General features: G+C 41.9%; 2 protein-coding genes across 2 annotated transcripts in view; one reads left to right on the top strand and one right to left on the bottom strand.

The window, feature by feature from the left end:
- Positions 1-9,155, top strand: part of PIAS1 (protein inhibitor of activated STAT 1) — a gene marked incomplete at its 5' end in the record, with an annotated part of 70,575 nt that extends 61,420 nt beyond the window's left edge. Inside the window, 3 exon segments of the mRNA XM_083871177.1 lie at positions 2,023-2,165; positions 2,397-2,434; positions 4,192-9,155. Of these exon segments, the coding sequence (XP_083727303.1) occupies positions 2,023-2,165; positions 2,397-2,434; positions 4,192-4,491 (481 nt within the window). The 3' untranslated portion in view covers positions 4,492-9,155.
- Positions 9,156-11,386: 2,231 nt separating this feature from the next.
- The window catches only part of CALML4 (calmodulin like 4), a 5,498-nt gene continuing 3,966 nt past the window's right edge, over positions 11,387-12,918 (bottom strand). The window contains exons 4-5 of the mRNA XM_083870998.1: positions 12,914-12,918; positions 11,387-11,688 (exon numbers count right to left, since the gene is read on the bottom strand). The exon at positions 12,914-12,918 is cut by the window's right edge and continues 184 nt beyond it. Coding sequence (XP_083727124.1) covers positions 11,591-11,688; positions 12,914-12,918 — 103 coding nt within the window. The 3' untranslated portion in view covers positions 11,387-11,590. The remainder of the gene's footprint in view (positions 11,689-12,913) is intronic.

Genomic DNA, 12,918 nt, shown 5'->3' on the forward strand with positions numbered 1-12,918 from the left:
TGCTGCACAGGAAATCAGATTTGAGTGTGCAGAGCAAATATTTCATTTGTGTTTGTGCAATGCTGCACAGGAAATCAGATTTGAGTGTGCAGCACAAATATTGTAGTTGTGTTTGTGCAATGCTGCACAGAAAATCAGATTGGAGTGTGCAGCACAAATATTTCAGTTGTGTTTGTGCAATGCTGCACAGGGAGTCAAAGATTGGAGTGTGCAGAACAAATATTGTAGTTGTGTTTGTGGAATGGAGGAAAGGGAATCAAAAATTTAAGTTTGAAACACAAGGAAATATTTTAGTTGTGTTTGTGAAATGGAGCACAGGGAATCAAAAATTTAAGTGTGGAACACAAATATTTCAGTTGTGTTTGTGGAATAGAGCACAGGGAATCAAAGCTTTAAGTGTGGAACACAAATATTTCAATTGTGTTTATCAAATGGTGCACAGGGAATCACTGTGTGGGACACAAGGGAATATTTCAGTTGTGTTTGTGGAATGGAGGAAAGGGAATCAAAAATTTAAGTTTGAAACACAAGGAAATATTTTAGTTGTGTTTGTGAAATGGAGCACAGGGAATCAAAAATTTAAGTGTGGAACACAAATATTTCAGTTGTATTTATCAAATGGTGCACAGGGAGTCACTGTGTGGGACACAAGGAAATATTTCAGTTGTGTTTGTGAAATGCTGCACAGGAAATCAGCTCTGAGTGTGCAGAACAAATATTTCAGTTGTGTTTGTGCAATGGAGCAAGTGGAATCAAAGATTTAAGTGTGGAAAACAAATATTTCAGTTGTGTTTGTGGAATGGTGCACAGGGAGTCAAAGATTTGAGTGTGCAACACATGGAAATATTTTAGTTGTGTTTGTGGAATGGAGCACAGGGAATCAAAAATTTAAGTGTGAAACACAAGGAAATATTTTAATTGTGTTTGTGGAATGGCAGACAGGAAATCAGCTTTGAGTGTGCAGAACAAATATTTCAGTTGTGTTTGTGGAATGGCATTGAGGGGAATCACAGCTTTAAGTGTGGAACACAAGAAAATAATTCAGTTGTATTTATCAAATGGTAAACAGGGAATCAAAAATTCAAGTGTGCAACACAAGGTAATGTTTAATTTGTGTTTGTGGAATGGAGGAAAGGGAATCAAAGCTTTAAGTGTGGAATACAAGGAAGTATTTCAGTTGTGTTTGTGCAATGCTGCACAGGGAATCAGAGATTTAAATGTGGAACACAAGGAAATATTTCTGTTGTTTTTGTGAAATGGAGCAAAGAAAATCAAAGCTCTGAGTGTGGAGCACAAATATTTCAGTTGTGTTTGTGAAATGGTGCAAGGGGAATCAAAGTAACACATTTCTAGAGACCCCAGCACCATTTCCAGTGCCAGCCACTAGTTCCTGCTGTTCGGGACTGAACTTCCCTTTCCTAAATCCCTGAATTTTCTTTCCTAATTTCCCTGATTTCCTTTCCTCAATTCCATTTCTAAATTCCCTGATTTCCTTTCCTAAATTCCCTGATTTCCTTTCCTCAATTCCATTTCTAAATTCCCTGATTTCCTTTCCTGAATTCCCTAATTTCCTTTCCTAAATTCCATTTCTAAATTCCCTGATTTCCTTTCCTGAATTCCCTAATTTCCTTTCCTAAATTCCATTCCTAAATTCCCAGAATTCCATTCCTAAATTCCCTAATTTCCTTTCCTAAATTCCATTTCTAAATTCCCTGATTTCTTTTCCTGAATTCCCTGATTTCCTTTCCTAAATTCCCAGAATTCCATTCCTAAATTCCCTGATTTCCATTCCTAAACTCCAGCTGCCTCGGACTGAAACTGATTTTCCTGATGAAAACCATTGAGAGGAGAGAACTTGGGAAAATTTAATCTTTAAAATTGCTGCACATCTTCCAGGAAACTCAGAACAAATTTTGAACCAAAGTTCCATTTAAAAAAAAAAAAGTCATCAGAGCATTACCAATAAACCAGGAGTGTATTTTATGCTTTTAACCAATTTATTTTTTTTTTTTTCTCTTCCAGCATTTTAAATTTACCCCACCAAGCTTCTCCAGTGTCAAGAACCCCAAGCCTTCCAGCTGTGGACACCAGTTACATCAACACATCCCTTATCCAGGACTACAGGCATCCATTCCACATGACACCCATGCCTTACGACCTGCAAGGTGAGTTCTGACCCTCTCCAAACATTAATATTTATTATAAAATAAAGATAATTATTTTAATCTCCCTGCCAACAAATAGAATTTGTGATGATGTTCGTTTTTGTCATTAGTTTTTGTTGTCGGTGTTGGTTTTTATTTCAAAATAAGTAGTGAAAAAAAATGGAGAGAGGCTATTTGGAGAAGCTGGATTTTTTATTTTATTTTATTTTTTTTATTTTTGTCTCTTTATAGGTTTAGATTTCTTCCCTTTCCTGTCTGGTGACAATCAGGTAAGTCAGGGAGAAGCAAACCCTGTGCCCCAGATTTCCCAAGCAGGGTTTGCTGTGCAGGAAGAGGCAGCAGCAGCATGATCTGAACTCAGCAAAAATCAACATTTTGGGGAGCCAGAGGTTCAATCAGCAGCCAATTCATTGTGGGATGGTGGCTGAAAGTGCAGCTTGATCCTTTTTCCTCAAAAAAATCAAGCTGGGATGTCTCCCTGCCCTTCCTGCTCTCCAGGGAGGGAAATTGTACCAAAATTGCACTGAAAATTGAGAGATATTTTGATTTCTTCATGGAGAGCAGAGCCTGCCCTGTGGAATTTGGGTTCAGGAAATCTGAATATCCAAAATCCTGGGAATTATTCTGATCTAAGGAGTTGCTGCTCTGCTTGTGCCAGCGGAGAAACATTTGGGAACAAGGCTGGGATGTTCAGTCATGATGGGGAGGAAACACTGAGAGCAAAGTTCTCCTTCAGGGGGGAACTTTGTGTTTAAATGAGATTTTTGATGGCTCAGACTCCATCCCATGGGCCCTAAATCCATATTCCCAGGATTCAGCACAGCTCCACCTCTCAGCTCTGCCTCACCCCCAGACAAACAAACAAACAAACAAACCCAGAAGTGCTGCTGCTTGTGCTTTTCCTGGTCTGGTTTCTCGGATCCCATCCTTGTTTGTCCTTTTCCTGCTTTGGGTTCTCTGATCCTGTTCCTGTTTGTCCTTTTCCTGGTTTAGCTTCCCTGATCCCATTTTTATTTGTCCTTTTCCTGGTTTAGTTTCTCTGATCCCATTTCTGCTTCTCCTTTTTCTGGTTTGGGCTCTCTGATCCCATTCCTTCCCTGCTGTTTGTAACCCCAACATTCCCAATTCCTTTTCAGTGCAGAAACAAGCGCTAAAAATAATTCACAAATTAAAAATGAGCACTAAAAATCCATTTAAAAATCCATCTCTTGAGCTGCTGTGAACCCACAACCTCCCAAACCTCCACCTTTACCAAACCCCCTTCTTTTTAGGCTTCTCTGAATGCCAAATCTAAAACATAACCTGTTGTTTCTTCCAAAAAAAAGTGCTGCTGGTTGCCCTTTTCCTGGTTTAGTTTCCCTGATCCCATCCCTGCTTGTCCTTTTTCTGCTTTGGGCTCTCTGATCCCATTCCTTCCCTGCCGTTTGTCACTCCAGCATTCCCAGTTCCTTTTCCATTCAAAAATTAGGGCTAAAATTAATCATTAAATTATAAATGAGAGCTAAAAATCCATCTCTTGAGCTGCTGTAAACCCAGAACCTCCCAAACCTCCACCTTTACCAAACCCCCTTCTTTTTAGGCTGCTCTGGATGCCAAATCTAAAACATAACCTGTTGTTTCTTCCAAAAAAAAGTGCTGCTGGTTTCCCTTTTCCTGGTTTAGTTTCTCTGATCCCATCCCTGCTTGTCCTTTTTCTGCTTTGGGCTCTCTGATCCCATTCCTTTTTGCCCTTTTCCTGGTTTAGTTTCCCTGATCCCATTCCTGCTTGTCCTTTTTCTGCTTTGGGCTCTCTGATCCCATCCCTTCCCTACTGTTTGTCACCCCAGCATTCTCAGTTCCTTTTCCATTCAAAAATTAGGGCTAAAATTAATCATTAAATTATAAATGAGAGCTAAAAATCCATCTCTTGAGCTGCTGTAAACCCAGAACCTGCCAAAACTCTACCTTTACCAAAACCCTTTCTTTTTAACACTTAAAAAAATTCTAAAAAAAAATCCCCAAATTTTTAACCCCTTCCTCCCCGCAGCATTACAACACCTCCCTCCTCGCCGCCGCCGCCGCCGCCGTCTCCGCCTCGGACGATCAGGAACTTTTACACCCCCGTTTTTTCCCTTACACCTCATCCCAAATGTTCCTGGATCAGCTGAACGCCGGGGGAGGGAGCAGCTCCCTGCCCGCCACCAACGGCAGCAGCAGCGGCAGCAACAGCAGCCTGGTGTCCTCCAACAGCCTGCGGGAGAACCACGGCCACGCCGTGCCCGGCAGGAGCGGCACAGACACCGCCTCCATCTTCGGTATCATACCAGATATTATCTCCTTGGACTGATTGATTTTTTTTTAATTATTTTTTAATTTTTTTTTTTTTTTTTTTTTTTTTTTTTTCTTGGGGGTGAGGAAGGTTGTTGTTGGTTGTTGTTGTTGCAGGGTGGGAGGGGGTGGGATGGAGAAATTGTGGTTTTTTTGGTTTTTTTATTTCTGTTCAGAGAAAAAAAAAATAGTTAAGAATTTTATTGGATTTTCCAGGTGTTTTGGGTTTTTTTTTTCCTTTTTTTTTTTCCTTTTTTTAAATTTTTTTTCCTTTTTTTTTCTTTTTTCCTTATTTTTTTCTTTTTTCCTTATTTTTTTCCTTATTTTTTCTTTTTTCCTTTTTTTATTTTTCCTTTTTTTCTTTTTTTTCTTTTTTTTTCCTTTTTTTTCCTTTTTTTTCCTTTTTTTCTTTTTTTTCCTTTTTTTAATTTTTCCTTTTTTTATTTTTTTTTCCTTTTTAAATTTTTTTTCCTTTTTTTCTTCCCTTTTTTCCCCTTTTTTCCCTTTTTTTTCGTTTTTTTAATTTTTCCTTTTTTTTCCTTTATTTTTTCCTTTTTTTTCCTTTTATTTTTTTTTCCTTTTATTTCTTTTCCTTTTTTTTTTTTAAAGGGGTAAAAAAAAAATTTACGTGTACAGAGAACAAAACGGACAAACGAGAAAAAAAAAAAAAAAAAAAAGAAAAAAAAAGAAGAAGTCTATTTTCAGTTTTACTTTTGTATATAAACCTAAGATGGCCTCGCTGGTAAAAATAAGCAAAAAAAAAAAAAAAAAAGACAAAAGAGACAAAAAAAAAATAATTTTAAGAAAAAAAAAAAACAACAAAACGAGGAGCTTCGGTTCATTTTTATGGATGCTGAAGATTTTACACCTGTGCATTTGTCATGTCAGTTTATTTCCTTTTTATTTTTCTTTTTTTTTTTTTTTAATTCCCCCTATAATCTGAACACCAATGGCATTATTTTCTCCACAGCTAAAGAAGCAGGAGAGGAGCTGAACTCCTGAAGTTCAAGCTTGGGGAGAGAGGGGTTTTTTTTCTCCTCTTGGAGACATTTTTCTGATGGAATTCAATTCAATCCCATATTCAATGCAGATTTCCCAATTGTGGCAGCAGAGCACACGCTGCAGCCCAGAGCCTTTCAGGAGTGGGGTTGGATTTTTTTTTTGGGCATTTCTAGTTCCTTGTGCCTCTTTTATCCAGGAAAAATTCTCCTTTTGAGTTCCATTCTTCCATCAGGAAAGTTTCAAATCCATCCAGGGAGTGGCACGAAGCTGCCTGGGAGGTTTTTTAGGGAAAATTCTCCCTGCAGAGGCTGCGGGAGGAGAGGAATGGTGACATTCCCAAGGAATGTTTGGACAACACTCCCAGGGTGGCATTTGGAGCTGCCCCTGTGCAAGGATTGGATCCTCGTGGGTCCCTCCCAACTCAGAACATTCCACATTTCTGGGATTCAGTTACTCCTGAGGTCTGACTCCATCAAACCCCAGCTGGGAGTGGCCTGGGGGACAAATGTCCCGTTTATTGGGGAAGTGAAGCCCCAAATCCCAGCTGGGGGATGGCTTTTGGGGTAAGAGTTTTCATTTTTGTGGAGTGAGGCTCCAAATTAACATCAAACCCCAGCTGAGGAATGGTCTGTGACACAGAGTGTCCCATTTTTTGGGAATTGAAGCCCCAAATCCCAGCTGAGGAATGGTTTGTGACACAGAATGTCCCATTTTTTGGGAATTGGATCCCAAATCAACATCAAACCCCAGCTGAGGAATGTTTGTGACACAATATTCCATTTTTTTGGGAAGTGAAGCCCCAATCAGCTTTAAACCCCAGCTGAGGAATGACTTTTGGGACAGGATGTCCCATTTTTTGGGAAGTGGAGCCCCAAATCAACATCAAACCCCAGCTGGGGAATAACTTGTGGGACAGGATGTTCCATTTTTTGGGAATTTGATCCCAAATCAACATCAAACCCCAGCTGAGGAATGACTTGTGGGACAAGATTTTTCATTTTTATGAAGTGGAGCCGCAATCAACTTCAAATCCCAGCTGAGGAATAACTTGTGACACAGAATGTCCCTTTTTTTGGGAATTGGATCCCAAATCAACACCCAACCCCAGCTGAGGAATGTTTTTGACACAATATTCCATTTTTTTGGGAAGTGAAGTCCCAAATCAACATCAAACTCCAGCTGGGGAATGATTTGTGACACAGACTGTCCCATTTTTTGAGAAGTGGAGCCCCAAATCCCAGCTGAGGAATGACTTGTGACACAGAATTTTCATTTTTTGGGAGTTGGATCCCAAATCAACATCAAAACCCAGCTGAAGAATGACTTGTGGGGCGGGATTTTCCACTTTTTTGGGAAATGGAGCCCCAAATCAGCATCAAATCCCAGCTGAGGAATGGTTTGTGACACAGAATGTCCCATTTTTGTGTCGAGGAGCCCCCAATCCCAGCTAAGGAATGGTCTGTGACACAGAATATTCATTTTTTGGGAGTTGGATCCCAAATCAACATCAAATCCCAGCTGAGGAATGACTTTTGGGACAAGATGTCCCTTTTTTGGGGAATTGGATCCCCAATCAACATCAAACTCCAGCTGAGGAATGGTTTGTGACACAAGATTTTTCATTTTTTGGGAATTGGATCCCAAATCAACATCAAAACCCAGCTGAGGAATGGTGTGTGACACAGGATGTCCCATTTTTTGGGAAGAGAAGCCCCAAATCCCAGCTGAGGAATGTTTGTGACACAAGATTTTCCACTTTTTTGGGAAGTGGAGCCCCAAATCAACATCAAACCCCAGCTGAGGAATGTTTGTGACACAATATTCCATTTTTTTGGGAAGAGAAGCCCCAAATTAACATCAAATCCCAGCTGAGGAATAACTTGTGGGACAGAATGTCCCATTTTTTTGGGAATTGGAGCCCCAAATCAACATCAAACCCCAGCTGAGGAATGTTTGTGACACCGAATATTCCATTTTTTTGGGGAAGAGAAGCCCCAAACCCCAGCTGGGGAATAACTTGTGGGACAAGATGTCCCTTTTTTGGGGAATTGGATCCCAAATCAACACCAAACCCCAGCTGAGGAATGGTTTGTGACACAGAATGTCCCATTTTTTTGGGAAATTAAGCCCCAAATCCCGTTCTCCCCTGGCCTGGAGGGTTTTCTATCCAATCCTCCACCCCTGAGCATGTAACCCGTGTTACCTCGTGGAGCTGCTTGTGCTTCAACTTCACCTAAAAACAACAAACCCCACCTGGGGCAGCTCAGACCTGCCCCGCCTGCCTGGAAAATCCTCATTTTTAGTGCAGTAAATGCAGCAAATCCTGCACCCCCTGCATGGGCTGTGCAGCCTCCAGATGCTCCTGCAGTGCTGAGTGTTCACCCCGTGAATATTCTGAATATTCCGTGTCCAGTGGCAGCCTCAACCCCAAAGCCACCAGTAAAAATCCACATTTTTTTTGCTCCTTTATCCAGCTCTTTTAGGGGTAGTGGCTTTCAAAATTTCCCTCTAAATTTTTTTGGATTTTTTTAAATTAATTTTTTTCCAGCCATATTGAATTCCTGGTTTCTTTTCTCTCTTTTTTTTTTTTTTTTTATTTTTTTTTAAAGTTGTGCATGACATAGGAAATTTAAAAAAAAAAAAAATTTGGGTCATTTGGATTGATCCGTTTTCTTCTTAAGGAGTGGAATGTGTAAATAGCTGGAATGCAGATTTTTTTTTTGGAATTTTTTTTTTTTTTTTTTTTCAGGAGATTCTTTAAAGTCAGAGAAAAAAAAAAAAAAAAGGGGGAGGGAAGGAAGTGATTCTCTTGTGTCCCAAAGTCCACGTTGTAGAGAGAGGAAAATATTTCCTCTGGTGTAAAAAATATTTTTATAACTGGTTGAAAGTGCAGGTAAAAAACGAGTTTTATCAGGAAAAAGAGAGTTAAGGAAATACTAAAAATTAGCAGATTCTTGTCTGATTTTTTTTTTTTATGTTCCAAAAAACAAAAAAAAAAATATTTGATTTGCAAATAGTCGCTTCAAGCATTGACAAAAGGCCACTTTTGCCTATAAAGTCGTCTCAAAAAAAAATATAAAAATCTTGCATTGATTAAAAAAAAAAAAAAGGAAAAAAAAAACAGGAAAAAATTTAAAAAAAACACAAGAAAAAAAAGCAAAAAAAAAAATCTTTAATCCAAGTAGCATTAGGTATTGCTGTCTGATCAGTCGTATGGTTATTTGAAAGGTTTTCACATGATGTGGCATCCAAAAAAAAAAAAAAAAAAAAAGAAAAAAAATTCTGTTTTTAGTGTTTTTACAGCATCCCTCTGCCACTAAATAGTTGACTTGAATTTTGGAAAACAAAAAAAAAAAAAAAAAAGGAAACTGTTGGTGTTTATATGTATATGTGTGTGTATATATGTATTTATAGATCCGTGTGTGTGAGTTCCAGGTGAGTTCCATAGTTTGTTTTTGGTTTTGTTTTTTTTTTTTTGGGTTATTATATTTTTTTTTCTCCCCTTCCCCATGCATGTGTATTTCATACATATCTCTCTGGCTGATATATTCTATTTCACCATACACCGATTTTATAATTTATTAAATGTCAGTTCCAAAAAAGATTAAAAAAGAAAAAAAATACGGAAGAAAAAAAAAAAAAAAAAAAGCCAAAAAAAGAAAAAAAAAAAAGAAAATAAAAGGATAGAAAATGGGAAAGAGTTATTTTTGAAAAGGGCTGGTTTTGGAAGTGATTCAACCTCTCTGCTGGGAATGTCTCTCATCCAGATTTTTTTTATGGATAATTTGGAGGGTTTTGTTTTTTGTTTTTTTTTTTTTTCTGGAATTGGGGCTGGGAGTGCCGTGGTTTTCCTGGAGCTCCTGGAACATCCAGCAGGAGTTTGGGATTGATTTTCCCACCTTTCCGTGGATTCTGGTGACCCCGAGAGCAGCGGGATCAAAACCCTGGAAATCCCAGGGGAAATGGAATGTGGTGGTGTGGGAATCCTGGGGTTTGGCACTTTGGGAATGGCTTGGACAGGAGCATTCCCCAGGATGAAAACCCCGTTAATCCCATGGAAAATGGAATGTGGTGGTGTTGGGATCCTGGGGTTTGGCACTTTGGGAATGGCAGCTGAGCTCGGTGTTCCCATTCCCCGTGATCCTGGTGGGCTGAAGGCTCCAGGTCCAAAACCCCGTTAATCCCATGGGAGGTGGAACATGGCAGTCAGTGTTGGTTGCTGGGATTTGGGATTTTAGGAATGGCAGCTCGAACAGGAGCATTCCCCATTCCCTGTGATCCCTGTTGGGAGGAGGGCTCCAGGTCCAAAACCCCATTAATCCCATGGGAAATGGAATGTGGCACTTTGGGAATGGCAGTTGGGCTCAGTGTTCCCATTCCCCGTGATCCCAGTAGGGAGAAGGCTCCAGGATCAAAACCCTGTTAATCCCATGGAAAATGGAACGTGGCAGTGTTGGTATCCTGGGATTTGGCGCTTTGGGTTCTCTGGGGTTTTGGGTTCTTTGGGAATGGCCGTTGGGGTTGGTGTCCCAATTCCCCGTGATCCTGGTGGGGAGAAGGCTCCAGGTTCAAAACCCCATTAATCCCATGGAAAAGGGAACATTGCAGTCAGTGTTGGTATCCCGGGATTTGGCACTTTGGGAATGGCAGCTGGGCTCGGTGTCCCCATTCCCTGTGACCCTTGAGGGTCAGTGGTGGCCTTTGTCACCCCAGCCCTGCCCAGGGGGACACGAGGCCCTGCAGCCCTGCCCTGGGCCCGTGGCTGTGGGGTCAGTCCCATTCCCATTCCCATGGCTGGAATTCCTCTGTGCCTCCGACTGCAGGGGAGCCTTGCTTGGAACAGGTCTTGGTTTGGTTCTTTCCATTCTGTGCCCGGATCATTCCCAAACTTTGAAATCCCCAAATTCCCAAACTTCCAATTTCTCAAACTCTCAAACTTCCAAATTCCCAAACTTGCAATTTCTCAAATTCCCAAACTCCAGCTCTGCAGTGGTGGCCTGGGCTGTGCTCCAGCTGTGGATCCCTGGAATTGCAGGTGGGATTGTGCTGGGGGTGTGCCCCACACATCTGGGGGGTTTGGACACACATCTGGGGGGTTTGGACACATCTGGGACATGTTTGTGTTTGGGCTGTGCCCACGTCTCTGATCCTCACACACATCTGGGACATGAAACATCTGTGTCACATCTGGCCTTGCACACGTGTCCGTGCCCTGGAACGGCAATTCCAGCAGTCCACAGGGCGGATTCCCTTGGATTCTCCAAGATTTCCTTGGATTCTCTCATGGTTTCTTAGGATTCTACAGGATTTCCTTGGATTCTCCCAAGATTTCTTTGGATTCTCCAGGATTTCCTTGGATTTTCCAGGATTCCCTTGAATTCTCCAGGAGCAAACCCCCAGTATGGGCAAAGCTGAATTCCCAGATTTATCCAAACCTTGGGATTAAAGGGGTGGGAACAGAGCAGAGAAATCCCAGGGAATTCCCAGGGAATTCCCACTCTGGCTGTATTCCAGCTGCTCCTGCTTTTCCTGGTGAATCCCGGCTCTGATCCAGGTGAGCTCTTTCTAATTCTGATTTTTTTTCCCGGTTTTTCTGGAGTGTTTTCCATCCCTGGAGTAGGAGGAGCTGATGAGGAGTTGAAGGGCATGGCCGATGTCGCTTTTCCATGGATCAAAGTTCATTTTTCACGGAAGAAATTTCATTTTTTCCCTGGAAAGGAGCCTGGAATGGTTGGGAATCCCAAGGTGTTTTTTGGTCTTTTTTTTTCCCATTTTTCCTTTGTGGAAACCCCAAACACCTGCTGGGTCGTGCTGACTCCTTGGAGAACCAGGAAACCTTCACTAAAAGTTCCTCTTGCCACAATCCCAAGATTTAAATGCTTTTTAAAATAATTTTTTAAACCTCGACACACGTCATTACACTCAATTTATTTCACTGACACTCAAGTCTCGTTTTTCCAGGAATCAAGGGGGGAACCTATGGAAATGTCAGCACTAAATAAAGGCAAAATCAGGTTTTAAAAGGCAGCTGAAAAATTCCTGAGTCTGACTAGAAAAGTGAGAAAAAATAGAAATAAAAAAATCCAGTTTTTTCTGAGCAAACCCCACCCTGGATCTCAATAATCGACCGAAGGAAGGCAAATCTGCTGCACAAACTCCTCGTACTTGATGGTTCCATTGGGCCCAATTTTGGCTTCTTTCAGCAGATCATCCACTGGAAAAGGGGAAAAATATCATCAGGGTGGAAAATTTATGGGTTTGGGGGGCTCAGAAGAAAAGCTGGGCAGGGTTTGGGGTTTGGGGGATTTTTTTTGTTGGAAATCCCCCCCCAGGATCATCAGGTGGGAGTTTTAAACTCTCATCCATCAGCACTTGGATTTTAATTCCACGTGAATTTAATTCCATGTAAAAATCCATCTTTTTGAGTTCCACAGAGGGGGAAAAAACCCCACAAAAATGGAGTCCAAATGGGCTTTTTGGGTTCTTTGTGCCCCTCAGAGCCAAATTTCTGACCAAGGGGAGGGGTTTGGGGTTTCTGCCTGGTTTTACTGGGGTGTCTCCTGCTGGGAAAAACCCTCCCCATCCCAGAGCAGCCACTGAGGAGAGGAGGGAAAAGAGGAGGGAAAGATTTTAAGGAAAGGAAAGGATTTTAAGGAATAATGAGGCAGGAAATGTCCCACTCCCCACATTCCATGGATTCCCTGTCACTGTCCCAGGCTGCTCCAACCTGGCCTTGGACATTCCAGGGATCCAGGGGCAGCCACAGCAAATCTGGGAATTCCATCCCAGGCGGGAATTCCATCCCAAACTCCCATCAAATCCCCCCTTTTCCACTCCGAAGCCACTCCCTGTGTCCTGTCCCTCCATCCCTTATCCCACATTCCCTCTCCTTCTCCCTTGGAGCCCCTTTGGGATATTTGGAATTCTCAAGGACAGGAATCTGCTCCACCAAACCCATTTTTAGCAACTTTCTACTCTGCATTGCTGGGATCCCTGTTCTCCAAATCCCAATTCCCTGCAAGCCCAGCCCAGCCAGGATTGATCAGGGATCAGCTTTTTGGGAAGGGGAAAAGGGGAAAAGGGGAAAAGGGGAAAAGGGGGGAAGGGAAGGGAAGGGAAGGGAAGGGAAGGGAAGGGAAGGGAAGGGAAGGGAGGGGAAGGGAGGGGAAGGGAAGGGAAGGGAAGGGAAGGGAAGGGAAGGGAAGGGAAGGGAAGGGAAGGGAAGGGAAGGGAAGGGAAGGGAAGGGAAGGGAAGGGAAGGGAAGGGAAGGGAAGGGAAGGGAAGGGAAGGGAAGGGAAGGGAAGGGAAGGGAAGGGAAGGAAAGGAAAGGAAAGGAAAGGAAAGGAAAGGAAAGGAAAGGAAAGGAAAGGAAAGGAAAGGAAAGGAAAGGAAAGGAAAGGAAAGGAAAGGAATGTTGACCCCACTGGCCATTCCAGACCTTCC

Source organism: Zosterops lateralis, assembly GCF_965231275.1.
Source record: "Zosterops lateralis genome assembly, chromosome: 13".
Classification (NCBI taxonomy): domain Eukaryota; kingdom Metazoa; phylum Chordata; class Aves; order Passeriformes; family Zosteropidae; genus Zosterops; species Zosterops lateralis.